Raw genomic sequence first — 17,599 nt, 5'->3', positions numbered from 1 at the left:
CCACCAGCCACCCTTTGGAAGTTTGCATCGGTAATGATCCTATCTACATCTGCAAAAGTTCAGATTATAAAACTTGTGTATTGTACATGGGGCAACAAAGAGAGAAAGATAGATATCTGTAGTTTTTTCACAGAACCCTATGCTTTTCTCTGAGGTTATTTTCATAAATTAGGTAGTTTCAATAGCCTTCTGATGTCCCATATACAAATAACTAATCTTCTATGTCATATTAGGAGATCCAATCTAAGGGTTCAAATGATTATATATTATGTATACCATCTAAGTTCTCTCTCATCATGGTTCAACTGAACCTCGTTTTACCCAATACAGTTTCCCACTTCAAAATTTCATTCCATGATATTCTCATCACTAAATTCCAAAATTTTGTGGCCTATACTTAAACTGTCTGTCTTCTTCATGCCTCATGTACAGGAACACGTAATCCAGAGGCTTCAATTTCTTCATATCTCAAACTTAGCTACATCTTAATTTCCAGAGGGTCTTTTATTTTGTTCAGTATTCCAATCTGTCTCACAGTTTAATGAGTATGAAAATATCCAGTTCTATTTTGGGGAACCCAGCTTCATGTATTTGATGGTGATGTCTTAATAGTGCAGTGTTGTATTTTTAAACTCCACACTAACCCTGTCATTTCAGTGCTTAAAACAGTTTCTTTTTTCTTTTTGTATTTTTCAATATCAAGTTACACTACATACAATTTCAATATAAGACCTAGCATTTAAGCATATTGGAGCAAAGAGGTCTAGAACCAACTTTCTTGTCTGCAAATTCATATGCTCAACTTGCTACAGCCAGGGAAGAGCCATGCAGGAATCCTAGGATTCTAAATAAGAATATCTCCAGGAAATGTCTAAGTTCCATTGAGTTACCTCAGAGGCTCCTAAAGCAAAGCTGGTCAGAACTGGATGTGATGGTGTGTGGCAAGGCAGAATGGCAGAAAATACTTTGCTATGGACTGTCAGGAGATAAGGGAAGTTTAGGAATCTTTAACAATAGCTTCGTGGAACAAAGGAGTTTGGGATATAATTGCTGTGAGATGAGATCATACAAAAAGGAGTCGTTATAGCGTCTGATTGATATTATTTGACCCCAGTTGGGATTTCAGCTGAACCTGCACCTTATTTTACTTGCGTTCATTAAAAGAAAGAACAGTATTAGTAATAATTCTATTGAGATCGGTATCTCTCCAAGTCTGTGGTTTTCAGACTGTAGGCATAGATAGGATACTATTCCCTCACAACTGTAATCTCCATTCTCACATTATTTCTAAGTATGAACAGTATATCTAGGATAAAGGCAGCCAGATGGCTGATCCCATCCCCGTGATTCATGTATATTTTACATACTTATAATGCAACTGTTAAGGTTTTAAATTCTCTTTCCTTCTAAATATATTAAAGGTTTAAGGTACATTTTGAGTTTGATATCAGGTAGCCCCATGCCTATAGGAACATGAGTTAGTACCTTTCAACCTCTGTGTCTTCCTCTTAAGTATGCAGAGACTGAAGCCTGCCTCAGTCTATCTAAGGAGCCAATATATAATTTTATATACTTCTAACACCTAGTGAGTTATGCTTCAGAGTCTTATAAATAAGATAGCAATGTTAAATAAAAATTAGGAATGTGCAGTAATTAAATAATTCAGACATTGAAATCTCTTTAAAATGACTGCACTGAAATTATCTTTGACCTGCGAAGGATTACTTAGGTTTTTCAAAGTCTTCCTAGAGATCCCAGTTTTGCCCCAGCCCTCCTTTTACCTTTGAACTTATCAATTTCTGATGCAGATCTGGAAATTTTCTCTGAGACACCTTAGAGTCACTTTTTCTCTCTGCAAAAATTAAATGACAAATCTCAGATCAAGGAAGTACCTATGCTACCAGATAGTTTGAAAAACACTGTAGTAAACAGTTTTAAAAGACAGGTACTTAGGTGCATTTATCACAGACTTAGTTTTCTTCAGTTATAGAATGATATCATTACACATTGTTGCATAAAACATATAAAATGACACTAAACTATTCTTATTTATAATAATTTATAGCCTGAATACGTTGTGATTAGCATTCTTTTTTTTAAAATAGTTCAGAGGTCTTTTATTTTTTTACATCTCTTAGGCCATGATTTCATCGGGAATAGGGTTCCAATAGTTCAGGGTCCTTTCCATTGGTTCTCACAAAGTGGGCTTCTCTGGATGGAGCAGGCTGGTCCTTCAGTTGAACCCAAGTTTCTTTCTCTTTGGCTTCCTTCTTTTTCTGGTCATTTTCCGTCACTCCTTTCAGGAAGCTATCTCGGCTTTTAGAGTGCTTAATATGCTCAATACGCACATGAATCCTGTTGGCAAGGATCTTGTCCTTAACTTGCTTGTTCACAACAATGCCAACAGCATGCTGGGTAACATTGTAGACACTTCCATTTTTGCCATGGTAACATTTGTGGGGCATTCCTTTCTGAACAGTACCCATTCCCTTAATGTCTACAATATCATCCTTCTTGTAGATTCTCATGTATGTGGCCAAAGGAACAACTCCATGTTTCCTGAAGGGCCTAGAGAGCATGTATCGGGTACCTCTCCTCTTTCCCTTTGTGTTCCTCATTTTGGCAAATTACTGAAAGATGGCGGTTCTGGCCAAAAGGCATAATTAGCATTCTTATAAGAAAAATTATACATTGTCATTATTGGCAATATGTTTTGTATCAAGCAGGCTCATGAATAATGAAGTTTTTCTATATGATATTATAATAGCTTGTTTGAATACAGAAACTTTGAATGTAAATGAGGAAAGAAAACTTCATATTAAATACATATGCATATAGAAGTTAATACTGGTGATAAACATAATGCCAGTGAAACTAATTCCTTAAAAAAAAAAATAAAGCAGCCAGGCATTGATAGTTCACACATATAATCCTAGCTACTCAGGCATTCTGGTTCAAAGCCAGTCCAGGCAGGAAAACCTGTGACACTCTTATCTCCAATAAAATACTCAGAAAAAGCCATAGTGGCAATGTGGCTCAATTAGTAGATCACAAGCCTTTAACAAAAGAAGCTTAGGGATGGTGAGAACCCAAGCACAGTGTTTAAGCACCAGGACTGGCGAAAAAGAAAAGAAAAGGAAAGAGCAAAGCCCTTTTATTCTTCTAACTATTGGAAGAATAGAAGGTGAAAACTTTATATAAGGATGCAGCTTAAGCTGGGACAAATATTCTCAAGCATTTTGCAGTGACATCTACTGGGATCGTCCAACTCATTTTTCCATACTGTCACATTAGAAGAGTGTATCCTAAGTGATACAGAACCTCTCACTAACTTACTTGCATGCCCAAAGAGAAATAAGAACTATGCGATGTGCATAAGGAAATGCTACATGGGTATTTAGGTAAACTGCAGTGTTATCAGCTCTACTTACCTTGGTAGCTTTGATGCAGACAACCTCAGCATTGTTCTTCTGTGAAGAAGAGGCTTCCAGAGTGTTATTTATAACTTCCAGATTTGTAGAGTTCTTGCTAGCTAAAATACCAAAAAGCTTTTAATTGTCACAGTTGTCATCCTGTCAGGAAAAAGAAGCCTTCTGCAGAATTGTAATCCCTAAAGTAAAATTTGCCTCTCCCTCCACAACTATTACATTTGTTTGGCTTAGAAGTTGTCTTAGGGTAATTAAGATTTAATTATACTGGCTAGAAGAGTGAATTAAGAAAGCAAACAATTAGCCAAGTTTCCATATCTAGAGTTCCCCACTTCCTAGAACTGTATTTACTGTCAAAATTTCAAGCTGTCAATTAGCATGAGGACCAGAGTCTGGGGCACAGAATAAGTCATTCCCCACCCCCTCGGGTCCTTTTTGAAGCTCAGGAATGTAAAGTGATGATCAGCATAAAAGACTGTTTTTTCAGCAAATCGCATACAAAGACTTGAAGGAGACTAGTTATTTTGATATACTTAGGCGGTTTGGAAGGTCAAAATCTTTGCCATAAGTGTTTATTCATTCCTTGTTTACTAAACAAAAAGTAGGCCTCAAACACCAGACAGGCCCATACTTCATAAATCTACTCATGCTATCTAAAGCACCAAGAACAGTTTTCTAGTTCAAATATACCAAACAAGTCTTTGTATTACTCTATTCTCAAAGAGGAACTCTGTAGTCCCTGATGGAAAGGAATAACAAAATATGTGCACACAGGGCTGAGAGTAGAAGTAGGAACAGTGTCATTTTCTATAAGTAGGAGCAGCACTTGGCTGGCTTGTGAGGCAGTCTTCCTAGACAGCAGTCTGATAGTGTTTTTTATGTGACTTTATTTCCTTATCTAGACATGAACTTGGCATTGAAAAGAATTACAACATACTTATGCCATCAATGAAAATGGCTTTTTGAGATAAATATGATTTTGATCCTTGACTTAGATAAAGGCAATCAAGACATAGAGGGAGTTAGTATTTGGAAAATAATACAGGTAAGAGTAAGTAAATGTGAATCGAAAGGTTTAATTATTATATAAAATAATACAAATTTCTGATATAATAGAGTGCGTCTCTTTCACACTTTTATTAGGTAACATTGCTTTGAAAATTGAAAATTATTTTGTAGACACAAATGCATTTGTATACTAATATGAAAATACATGTATATATACATTCTACAGAAATATGTATATATACATTGTATATGCACCTACATATGCATACACATATTCATATGCATGAATATTGGCACATATATATGGGTACTATACACACAAATGTATGTTTTGCATTATATATTTGAAAATATATTTCTGTGAAAAATACATATCACACATACATATAGGTAGCAGTTGTACACATATGCATACATATATATACATGTATATGCATTTATATTTGTTCATGTATATTTAAAAGCTGTACAAGGAACTCATTAGTTTGACAACTAAAGTTTGTTTTATCCCCAAGACCACAGGGGCTTATTTACAAACCTAATCCTCAAAGATTCAGATTTTTTCATTGAATTTGTGAGATTATGAACAAATTCAATATTTTGATATGTAATGAAATCTACAAATAAAATAATGAACACATATTAGCTATCAGTAATATATCATATTATTTATGTTATTTCATCATATATTTACATAGTCTTCTTTATTGTTATTTATTTTTATATTTTTGAATGCTTTTATTATCTTCAAAGGGTTGTACAAAGGAGTTATTATTGACCAAAGCAGTATTACTACGATTCTTTAAAAAGTAAAAATTTAAAGTATGAAGTCTAATAGTATTTAAAGCAGAATATAGTAATATATTTTTTGGATGTTCTCTGTACTATGAAACTGTGGAAGATTATAAAAATATTTGATGAATAACTGCTGTCCTACAAAGAACCAGTGTATTGGAAGCGTTTCTCTTTATGTATTCTGTTGTGCTATAGATATAAATGAATTATATAAATGAAATGAATTTTAAACACAATTCATGACTCCTTTTCATATTTCATTGGATTTATTTTTTTGATTTTTGCAATTGTCATTGTCTAGGTGATGTACAGAGGGGTTACAGTTACATAAGTCAGGTAGTGAGTATATTTAGTTTTGAACAGTGTCACCGTTCCCTCACTTTCTTCCAGTTTTTCCTTCTCAGCCTTCCCCCTTAAATTGTATAGTTCATTTTCAACTAAGTGTCTAGTGAGTCTCACTATTGCATTTGTTCACCCCCCTGTTTCACCATTTCTGAGCTCCCCCAATTGTTTCCCAAACAGATAAACTTACATAAAAGACAAAAGGTACAGAAAACAAAAACAATGACAAAGGAGGAAAGAACACACAAAAGGAAGAACAAAAAAACCTCTCGTTTCCATTTGTTGGAATTCATTTCAATGAATATCATTTTCACCTAAGCATATCCTCCTTTGGGCTCACTGTGTGAATGTCTAGAGTTCTGTATAATTGATCATGTCAAGGTGTACTTTTTTGTCCTTTACCATCCCATGTGTGGTTTCTTGGTAAGAGGAATCAGAATATGCTACATGTGACAGAAAATGCCTGATTTCCTTGAGTTTTATATGGGGGGAAAACTGAATGCTCTGTTTGGTCCTCCCTGTCTCCCTTTGGGGACTTTTCTCTGAATATTACCTACCCCTTCTTGCACAAACTGAAATCTTCAGAAGCAAGTGGGAACCTGCCCTCCTCATAGATCATAGACATCTTAGGGCCAGGTATAGCTCCCAGAATGCCCTGAAGCTGACAACTGACCCTTAACTGGCCTGGCCCTCAGCCAGCATTCAGCACCCACTCAAGTAATAGGAAATGCAAAAATATCTAGCACTAGCTCACTACTGCTACCTATGGCAGGTTACAGTATTAAAGGACCCAGCGAGGTTTCTCCAATTCTTTCACTTAAAAAAATACGTGTGTGTGTGTGTGTGTAATTATGTATGTATGTTAACAGTTTATTTTTATTTTTCAAATTTTTATTACCAAACTGATGTACAGAGAGGTTACAGTTTCATATGTTAGGCATTGGATACATTTCTTGTACTGTTTGTTACCTCGTCCCTCATTCCCCCCTCCCTCCTCCCCCTTTCCCTTTCCCCCCATGATGTGTTCAGTTCACTTACACCAAACAGTTTTGCAAGTATTGCTTTTGTAAGTTGTTTATCTTTTTTTTACCCAGTGTCTCTCGATTTTGGTATTTCCATTCCATTTCCTAGTTCTAATACCAGTATAGACTGTTTCCAATATACTCAGATAAGATTACAGAGATAGTGTAGATACAACCACAGGAAGGTGATACAAGAACATCATCAATAGTAGAAGCTACAGATACACATGGGACGTTGAAAGTAGTTACAACTGTGATATAAAAATCGTTTCCATAACATGGAGTTCATTTCACTTAGTATCATCTTATGTAATCATAAGGGTATAGCTATTGGGCTCTTTTGATCCTCTGCTGTGACTTGCCTAAACCTGTACTAATTATTCCCAATAATGGAGACCATAGAGTCCATGTTTCTTGGGTCTGGCTCACTTCACTTCGTATAATTTTTCCAAGTCCTTCCATTACCTTACAAATGGGGCAATGCCATTCTTTCTGATAGAGGCATAAAATTCCATTGTGTATATGTACCACATTTTCCTGATCCATTCATCTACTGAGGGGCATCTGGGTTGGTTCCAGATTCTCGCTATGCTAAATTGCGCTGCAATGAACATTGTTGTGCTGGTGGCTTTACTGTGATTTTGTTTGTAGTTTTTTTGGATAGATACCCAAAAGGGGGTTGCTGGGTCATAGGGGAGTTCTATATTTAGCCTTCTGAGGAATCTCCATACTGCTTGCCAGAGTGGCTGAACAAGTTTACATTCCCACCAACAATGAAGTAGGGTTCCCTTTTGGCCATATCCCCTCCAACAATTGTTATTGTTAGTTTTCTTGATATATGACATTCTTTCTGGGGTGAGATGGAATCTCAATGTTGTTTTGATTTGCATTTCTTTTATGGCCAGTGATGTGGAGCACTTTTTCATATGTCTCTTGGCCATTCTCACTTCCTCATCAGAGAAGTCTCTTCGTAAGTCTTTAGCCCACTTGATGAGGGAGCTATTGTTTCTTTGAGGTTTTGTTTTGGAGGAAGGTAATTTTTTTAGTTCTGCATATATTTTAGATATGAGGCCTTTGTCCGTTGAATGGCTGGTAAATATCTTCTCCCAGTCTGTGGGCTTTCTGTTTATCTTGCTAGCTATGTCCTTTGCCATGCAGAAGCTCTGCAGTTTGATGCAGTCCCATTTGTCCAACCTTTCTTTGATTTGTAGCCTTTCTGGGTCTTTGTTAAGGAAGTTCTGTCCTTCACCAAGGAGCCCAAGTGTTTCTCCTACTCCTTCCTTTAGTGTTTTCAGGGTGTCTGTTTTGATTTCGAGGTCTTTAATCCATTTGGAATTGATTTTGGTGCAGGGTGATATATAAGGATCTAGTTTTAGTTTGTTGCATGTGTTGAACCAATTTTGCCAGCACCATTTGTTAAAGAGGCTATCTTTCTTCCATACTATTGTTTTAGCTCCTTTATCAAAGATTAAGTAGGCATTGTTCTGTGGGTTCATTTCTGGGTCTTCAATTCTGTTCCATTGGTCTTCAGGCCTGTTCTGGTGCCAATACCAAGCTGTTTTCATTACTATAGCTTTATAATACAGCTTGAAGTTGGGTATTGTAATTCCTCCAGCACTGTTCTTTCTGCTTAGGATTGTTTTTGCTATCCTAGGTCTTTTATTGTTCCATATGAATTTCTGGATTACTTCCTCTATTTCATTAAAAAATGGTGTTGGGATATTAATGGGTATTGCATTGAATTTGTAGATAGCCTTTGCGAATATTGCCATTTTGATTATATTAATCCTCCCAATCCAGGAGAAAGGGAGGTTTTTTCCAGTTCCTTAGTTCTGACTTAATTTTGTTTTTCAAGCTTTTAACGATCTCATCAAAGAGGTCTTTCACTTCTTTGGTTGAGGTTATTCCTAGGTATTTTATGTTTTTTGGGGCTATTGCAAAAGGAGTTGCTTTCCTGATTTCAGCCTCGGTCTTCGGGTCGTTAGCATAGAGAAAGGCCGTTGATTTTTGAGGGTTTATTTTATATCCTCCAACTTTGCCAAAGTTTTGGATCAGCTCCAGTAGCTTGGGGGTAGAGTCTATGGGGTACTTTAAGGATCATGTCATCTGCAAAGAGAGAAAGTTTAACTTCATCTTTTCCTATTTGGATCCCCTTTATATTTTCTTCTTGCCTAATTGCTCTGGCTAGGAATTCTAGTACTATGTTGAAGAGCAGGGGAGAGAGTGGACATCCCTGCCTTGTTCCTGATTTTAAATGGAATGGCTTTAGTTTTTCACCATTTAGAGTTATGATTGCTGTTGGTTTGTCATAAACTGCCTTGATTATATTCAGGAATGTTCCCTGGAATCCCAGTTTTTCCAGGGCCTTTAGCATAAATGTGTGCTGGAATTTATCGAATGCTTTTTCCGCATCCAGAAATAAAACCATGTGGTTCTTTACCTTGCTCCAGTTGATGTGGTGGATTACACTAATTGACTTGCGTATATTAAACCAACTTTGCATCCCTGGGATGAATCCAGTTTGATCGTGGTGTATGATTTTTTTGATGACCTGTTGAAGTTGATTGGTCAGAATTTTGTTGAGAATTTTTGCATCTATGTTCATCAGGGAAATTGGTCTATAGTTCCCTTTCCGTGATGAGTCCCTGCCTGGTTTTGGGATGAGGGTTATACTGGCTTCATAGAATGTGTCTGGTAGTGTACGTTCTCTTTCAATTTCATTGAAGAGTTTGAGAAATATTGGTGTGAGTTCTGTCTTGAAGGCCTTGTAGAATTCTGCAGTGAATCCGTCTGGACCTGGGCTTTTCTTGGACGGGAGATCATTTATTGCCGTTTCTATTTCAATACTGGATATGGGTCTGTGTAGAAGGTTTAAGTCTTCTTAGTTGAGTTTGGGGATATGATTTTTTTCTAGGATATCATCCATTTCTTCCAGGTTCTCGAATTTGTTGCCATAAATGTTTGCAAAATAGTCCCTTATTATTTTCTGAATTTCGGTTATTTCTGTGGTGATGTTACCTGTTTCATCTCTTATCTTGTTTATTTGAGTGTGCTGCCTTCGTTTTTTGGTCAGGTTTGCCAGGGGTCTGTCTATCTTGTTGATTTTTTCAAAGAACCAACTCTTTGTTTTGTTGATCCTGCCGGGCCAGCCGGCAGGGGAGCAGGAATCCTGACTGAGGGGCGGCGGGGATAAGGAAAAGGAAAAATAAGGCAAGAGAAAAAAGACAAGAGACAAAGATGGGGTACGGGAGGTCTGCAGCCGCAAGGTTGAACCTCAAGACTGCAGCCCAGTTTATTCTCAACTCCCAGCTTATATGCAGTTTTGGAACCAGGGAATAGCATAGTGTTGTTAAAATTCCAGAACACAAAGAGGCTTTGAAGTTTACAACATTTGATTACAGTAAACACAAGGTAACAAAGCAATTCTGGACAGTGGCTGTGGACTTTGCCTTTAGCGTATCCTGGCGGTAACAGCACAGCCAGAGGTGATAATGAACCTAGGTGCAGGTTTGCCTCCCGACATCTTGGCGACATCGGCACAGCCAGAGGTCAGGATGAGTTTAGCTGCTAGCTCGGCTCCCGACAGTTGATTCTTTTGATGGTTTTTTTCGTCTCTAATTGATTTAATTCTGATTTGATTTTAATTATTTGCTTCTGTCTGTTGACTTGGGGTTTGGCTTGTTGTTCTCTTTCAAGGAAATTAAGGTGCTTCCTTAAATTATTGAGTTGCTTTTTCTCCAGTTTGTTGGTGTATTCACTCAGAGATATAAATTTTCCTCTGAGTACTGCCTCTGCTGTGTCCCAAAGGAGCTGGTACTTTGTGTCCTCATCTTGGTTGAATTCCATAAACATTTGAATTTCCGTTTTAATTTCTTCTATGACCCACTGATGGTTCAGCAGTGTGCTGTTTAGTCTCCATGAATTGTAGGATTTTCTGTGGTGGCTGTTTGAGTTGAGCTCTAATTTTATTCCATTGTGGTCTGAGAGAATGCAGGGAATGGTTTTGATACTTCTGAATTTGTACAGATTTTCTTTGTGCCCTAAGATGTGATCTATTTTGGAGAATGTTCCATGTGCTGTGGAGAACAATGTGTATTCTGTTGTTGCTGGGTGGAATATTCTGTAGATGTCGGTTAAGTCTAGTTGGTCTCTGCAATTATTTAGTTCTGTGATTTCTTTGTTCAGTTTTTGGCGTGTTGATCTGTCCAGAGGTGATAGTGAAGTGTTAAAGTCCCTAACTATCAATGTGTTTGGGTCTATGAGTGTTTTTAGAGTCAGTAGTGTTTGTTTGATGAAGTTGGGTGCTCCTGCATTGGGTGTGTAGATATTTAGAATGGTTATATCTTCCTGTAGGAGAGATCCCTTTACTAGTACGTAGTAGCCTTCTTTGTCTCTTCTTACCTTTTTTAATTTGAAGTCAATTTTGTCTGATACTAGGATTGCAACTCCAGCCTGCTTATGGGGACCATTTGATTGATAGACTTGATTCTAGCCTTTCACTTTTAGAAGATGTTTACTTTTGCTGGACAGATGTGTCTCTTGGAGGCAGCAGAAAGATGGATCTTGATTTTTGATCCAACTTATGAGCCTATGTCGTTTGATTGGAGAATTACTTTTATTTTAAAATATTTTATGTTCTTAGCTTTTTATTCTTCTTCCTTTCTCTACTTTTATTTACATATTTTTCTTTATTTTGTAAACAGATTTTTAAATATTTTCTTTCCCATTTTCCTTGCTTTCCCCCCCCCTGCTTATTTTTAGGTAACTATGGCTATTGAGGATGCGATCTTTACATATCTTATGTTCTGTGGCTTTCCATCTGAATAAACATCAGAGGAGAGTTCTCTTCCTTTGTAGCTCCATGTTTCCAAACAATTGCATGCCAAATATTAGAGCAGCTCTCATTTTTGTGACTTTTTTTTTACAAGTCTTGCTGGAAATATCATTTTGTCTCCCTACACAGACTCCATGGAATGATAAGGTCAAGGCCAGCTCAAAATAAAGTTAGGAAATCTTACCTCCAGAAAGGAAATATAAACAAAAAGATTGGGGGTGAATTAAATGGTAGAGCAATTGCATAGCACATGTTAAACTGAGCATGTATAATGTACAAACAACCAATGCGAAGTAGTCATTCATTGCTAAGTACAGCTGTTTAAACTCAAAGGTTCAGGGAAAATAATAAAATCTGGTAGAAGTATTCTTTAAAAAAAATATAGTGTGAACCTATTGGCCTCCATGCAAAGATTGAGTGCTATAAGCCTTTATAAAAAGTAAATGATCATTAATAACTTTTCCAAATGCCCTCCATTTAGCCTGGCACTGGTAGCTCATGCCTGTAATCTTAGCTAGTCAGAAGAATGACCACAATTCAAAGCCAGGCTGGCCAGGAAAAGTCTGAGAGATCTTTAGCTCCAATTAACCACAAAAAGCCAGAAGTGATGAGGTTCAACCCAGGTCTTCAGTTCAAGTGTCAAGACCAGCTCGCCTGCACACACACACACACACACACACACACACACACACACACACACACACTCAATCAATATTGAATTTCCAGAACTCCATATTCAACTCCAGTGCTTGAACTGTACAGTTCCTCTTTAAGAAGTGAAGAATTAGATTCTTCAAAATTAAGAAATAATCACATTTATTTTCAGAGTCTTTTATTATAAAATATTGACAACTTTGTCTATTGAGAGCCGATAAGACACTTATTAGTAATATCAGAAACAATTCACAATTGGTTTTTAAGCATAACTTATTCAATTTGAAAAAAACTGAAATTTGCATTTTAACAACTTAGGAAATGTACAAAGATGAAGCAAAGGTTTTTTTCTGTGTGTTACTTTATCTACTTCTATAAAAGTATGTTTTTTTCCTATCTCTGCCTGTATTTAACTTCAAATTAAACGTGGGGCACCTGATTTTGAATCCCATTAGTTTTGCATTGATCTTCATGGATTAAAATTTCACCATCATTTCATTCCATATGAATACAAATTGAAGTCACTGTATTCACAAATTGCCTCAAATCCAATTCTATATATTGACATTTCTGAATGTTCTCTAATGGCCAGAAAAATGCCTATATTTTGCTACCTTTTATTTAAGTGAAGTTTAGGAAATGTTTACCACTGCATTGTCTATTTTCCTATTGGAATTCTCAAAAAGTAAATACATTTGTAATCTCATTTCCTCAAAATTGAAATCCTTGGCCAAATGAATATGTTCACTTGTAATTTTTCCATAGCATAAAAAATCTTTTAATTTACCAAATCGTTTAAGAAACAATAGTTAATCTAAACACAATACATACAGTTTACAGTAGAACAAAAACAAGAACTGCAAAACAACCTCAAACACCTGCACTGATTATAGCAATATTCTAAGTTCAATGTAAGGGATTGTTAAACTTAGAAATGTAGTTTCTTTTTTCAAATTGTATCATCTCCTTCACAGAGGTTAAAAATAAAATTCACCTTTTCTTCCTTAAAATTTGCCATGACAGTTTCTGAGACATGAAGGGGGAAGACACCAATGCTACCCCGAGGCAACCCTGAGGCCACCAAACACAACTCTGATGTTTTTAACCTTAGAGTAAGTCTCCTTTGCAACACTGTCATGATAGGCCTGCTATAAGCCCAACTCTAATCTGGGGGGGGGGGGGGAACGGAACAGAGCTAGGGGCAGGAGGACTCTGGGCCTGTCAAAAATCTTCACAGGACTCCTAGGTTCCCTGAGCAGTTTTCCATGAAAGAGAGAGAGAGAGAATAAGGAATCACTAGTAGAGAAACCAGGCAGTTTGGGAGTAGATTGTGGAGGCAGCTTCCTGTAACCACGGACCGCCACAGTCCACGCAGCTAGCACACTTGTCGACCTGCATCCTATAAAGCAAAATATCAATCCTGGGTCAGGAAGATCTAGGCTAGCAGCCACATTTGCACACTCATTCCAAAATGACTCTGGTCCCTTGATCTTAAAGAGTTTATGAGAGCACAGGAGAGAAAAATGGAGAAGCAAAATCTTAGTCTATACCAAAGAATTGTCAGGATCAGATGTACACTTGACTTTTAGTGTAGATGGACATAAAGAATAACACACTGGTTTTACATCTTAGACACATTTTCTTGCATCCGTTTGCTTGTATCAGTTTGGGTTTAAAACCTGTTTTTTTTCTTTTGGCTTGGAGTCTGGTGATCAGAGTCAGGATGCCTCCAGGCTGTTCACTGTGACTCCACACACAGGCTGCAAAGAACAGTTTAACACAAGAATTAAAGTAAGTTAAAATAGTAGTCAAAAGCAAGTCATTTTGAAACCTTGATGCCAGTTTTTACATGTTTTACCAACAGACAGACAGACAGATGTACAGACAGTTGCACACAAGCTTTGGGGTGCGCTTACAATTTTTTTTTTTTAATTGGCCATGTAAGTTTTCTGGAATTCCAATGGCAAAATGATACTATTTTGCCCATATTTTAGAACCACATAGTCAGAAAAGAAAACCTTTCCTAGCAAACAAAAATTTTCACAGATTATCCGGTGAGGAAATGGAGAAGCCACATTTTGAGAAACCAGTTCAGCTCCAATGGGGAGCAGAAGTGGGATGCTATGACCAGAGAAGGTCCAGGAGATGGGAGACAGGACACGAACAGAACACAGACACATGGCATGGTGTAATGGCGGCGGAGCTGGTCAGAGCCTTGGCAGGCTCACAGCAAGACACGTTCACCTTCCAGCATTTGAATTGCAAGGCCACAGTTACAGAGTTTAGGGTGGGGGGCAGGGTTATTGGGAGCCTGTGTCTCCACATCCCTGCCCAGCCTCCAGGAATTCGGCATGCCCATTACCTGGGGGGTGGGTGGGCTTCCACCTCCAAGAGTTTTTGGAACCTTGATGGAACAAAGATGGAGCTTGCTAAAACCAATTCTATTGTCCACCACGTGGTCAATGCTAGAGAAAACAGGATTTAGCCAACAACAAGCAGAACTTAACTGAATCTCCAAGCTTAAGAAACATCAATCAAAGCAGATGTTAAACAAATATTGGTACCTTTGGAAGCTAGTACCAGCCCATCACAGGCAGGCAGGCATAGAGAGAGGCAGAAAGAGAGAGAGGGAACTGAAGGTGGGAATGAAGAGTTAAAGTAAACCCCATTTTCAGGCAGCCCCTGTTTTGTTGTCTGTTTAAACTCTTAGCAAACCCAGGGCAAGCTTATTAGGGCCCAGCCAGTCAAGAACTCTAACCACCTGGGAATGCTTAACTCTAACCACCCCCAGAATGCCTGAAGCTCTGAGCCAATCAGATTTGTACCCGTGTCCTAATCTTGCTTGCTTGAACACCTGATTGCTGTAACTTTGTTTTTTGCCTTTATAAGGTCTGTGCAATCGCAGCTCCGGGCTTCCTCCTAACCTCCGCTGTGTTGGTGGGTAGTACGAGGCTCAGGCCGCGGCCTACTTGAATAAAGTCTTGCCCTGCTTTTGCATTTCGGAACATCTGAGTCTCAGTGGCCTTCTTGGTGGTCATTTCGCGACTTGGCATAACAAGAACTCCATCTACCCGAGGGCTCATAGAAGTTATGTAAGTCCTGTAAAATACTCCAAATTTGTAAGATTGCGCTCAAACTTGAGCAGTTTTAGACTGTGCCCCTCCCATGGTAAGTGATTAGCGGAGCTGAGGAGTTAAATACTGTTATGGTATTACTCTGGTCAGCTGAAATGCAGGAGACAATCAGCAATGGGGTCATCACCCCAGTTCCTGTGTCTCGGACCGAGCGTGGAGTGTGGCCCTGAAGCCACGGCCCTGTGGCCCTATGCTACGGTCATTTGGAGTGGGGCTCAGAACTTGGCGCCAAGATTTTTAGTGTGGCCCTGCGGTAAATTGAAAAATCGGATCCGAGCCCTCGTTTAGGTGATCACTTACCCTGGGTGTGAGGGCAAATTTGTAGATTGTCGTGGTGGATAGAAGTAGAGCGCTCAGTCAGGAGAAGTTACCTGGGTGGTCGTCTGGGTGGGCTTAGGACAGCAGAATAGGTTCCAGGGGCAGCTTGGACCCCCCAGAAATGGGGGAGCAAATCCACCAGGGATCCTATCGTGGGTTCGGCACCAATGAAAGCATAGGGCATCCCAGAGGACCATGCAGAGGTAATCACAGGCAGGAGAAGGTTCATAAGGTTTATTAGTGGGGCCATAGTTCCCATGGGAGAGGGAGCTACATGGCGTCTGCACCTTATCCAGGTGGCAGCTTCTCTCTCTGGGAGGTAAAGGGGAAGTAGTTAGGTAGTGAGTAGGAGTGGCTCATTAGGTATGGGTGGATTTGGGGTTAGTGGGAGGAGCTAAGGACCTGAGGCTAGGGAAATGCTAACAATATCCATCTCAAATACAGAAATTGAGGATGATACTACTGGGAGGAAAGAAACTAAGACAAAAGTTTAGCTACTACAAAAGGTGGCTACTTCAAAGAGTGTTTACTATTAAGAACTGAGATACATCAAAGATTGTTGACAGAGGAGTAAACCAGTCAAGGCAAAACTTTACCACCTAGCTACTATTTGCTCAAGACTTTGACCAAGACTCTATTAACTGTGAAGAGACTTTCCTATTTACTGTGAAGAGACTTTCCCTAATGGCAGCTGGTCAAGCAAGTCTCCCAAGGGAGGCTTGGTACAGGGAAAGGGGAGATTCTCATGACAAAGAGTGGTTTCCTTTGGCCAGCAAACACAAAGGAACTCTTTACTGGGAATGTCTCCCCAAGGGCCTATTAGTGTGCTAATAAGGCATCAGAGTAACTGTGCCAAGGCTAAGTCCTCCACTGGTCAGAGAAATTATTCACCCACAATATTAGGAGAACCAGTCGAAGGGCTCAAATTATTATATATTATGTATCCCAGCTAATTTCTCTCTCATTGTGGTTTGAGACTCAAAATTTCCCAAATATAGTCTCTTCCATTTAAATATTTCATTCTGTAATGTTCCCATCACCAAATTCCAAAGTTTTGTGACTCATACTTACCCTGTCTGTCACCTTTGTTTTTTTTTTTTTTTTTTTTTTTTGCCAGTCCTGGGGCTTGGACTCAGGGCCTGAGCACTGTCCCTGGCTTCTTTTTGCTCAAGGCTAGCACTCTGCCACTTGAGCCACAGCGCCACTTGTGGCCATTTTCTGTATATGTGGTGCTGGGGAATCGAACCCAGGGCCTCATGTATATGAGGTAGGCACTTTTGTCACTAGGCCATATCCCCAGCCCTGTCTGTCACCTTTGTATCCTGTGTACAGACACACATAATCCAGAGTCTTTAATTTCTTTCCTATCTCAAATTTATCTACATGTTAACTTCCAGAGTATCCTTTATTTGTTCAGTATTCCAGCTGATCTAACATTTTAATAAGTATGAAAATATCCAATTCTATTTTTGGGATCTGAGTTTTATGTATTTGATGGTGATGCTTTAATAATGTAATATGTATTTTATTTTATTTTTTAAACTTTATTGTAAAGGTGATGTACAGAGGAGTTACAGTTACATAAGTCAGGTAATGAGTACATTTCTTTTTCAACAGTGTCACGAGCTCTCTCATTTTCTCCAGTTTCCAACCCCCCTCCCCAAACTGGCTCTCTTCCCCTCAAGTTGTATCATCCATTTCTAATGTAGCCTCAAGTGAGTATCACTGCTGAATTGGTTCAACCTTATCCCCACCATTTCTGTGCTTTCCCTTCTCCTCCCCCAAATCAGAGAAACTTATATACAAGACAAATAAAGGATACAGCAATAAAAAACAGTGACAAAAGAAAATAAATCAAAGAAAGAAAAAAGAATCCTAAACAGTACAATAAAATAACATCTCGTTTCCATTTCTAGATTATTTTGCTTGTTTTGTTTTATTTATTTTTTTGCCTGCTCTGGGGCTTGAACCCAGAGCCTGAGCAAAGTCCCTGGCTTCTTTTTGCTCAAGGCTAGCACTCTACCACTTGAGCCACAGCGCCACTCCTGGCTTTTTCTATAGAAA

The 17,599-nt window shown here is 38.4% G+C and overlaps 1 protein-coding gene across 1 annotated transcript; it reads right to left on the bottom strand.

Moving 5' to 3' along the window:
- Positions 1 to 2,147: 2,147 nt before the first annotated feature.
- LOC125352892 (60S ribosomal protein L21-like) lies at positions 2,148 to 2,643 on the bottom strand. Its single transcript, XM_048348286.1, has one exon. It carries the CDS (start codon positions 2,616 to 2,618, stop codon positions 2,148 to 2,150), a length of 471 nt encoding a protein of 156 aa, XP_048204243.1. The 5' UTR covers positions 2,619 to 2,643.
- Between the last annotated feature and the right edge of the window lie 14,956 nt (positions 2,644 to 17,599).

The sequence above is a fragment of the Perognathus longimembris genome, chromosome 6 (genome assembly GCF_023159225.1).
Source record: "Perognathus longimembris pacificus isolate PPM17 chromosome 6, ASM2315922v1, whole genome shotgun sequence".
In the NCBI taxonomy this organism is placed as follows: domain Eukaryota; kingdom Metazoa; phylum Chordata; class Mammalia; order Rodentia; family Heteromyidae; genus Perognathus; species Perognathus longimembris.
This window is presented reverse-complemented; position numbering and strand designations above follow the sequence as displayed.

What these genes read in the sequence shown, in the direction of transcription:
- LOC125352892 (XM_048348286.1), bottom strand. Translation starts at nt 2,618, where the DNA reads ATGAGGAACACAAAGGGAAAGAGGAGAGGTACCCGATACATGCTCTCT.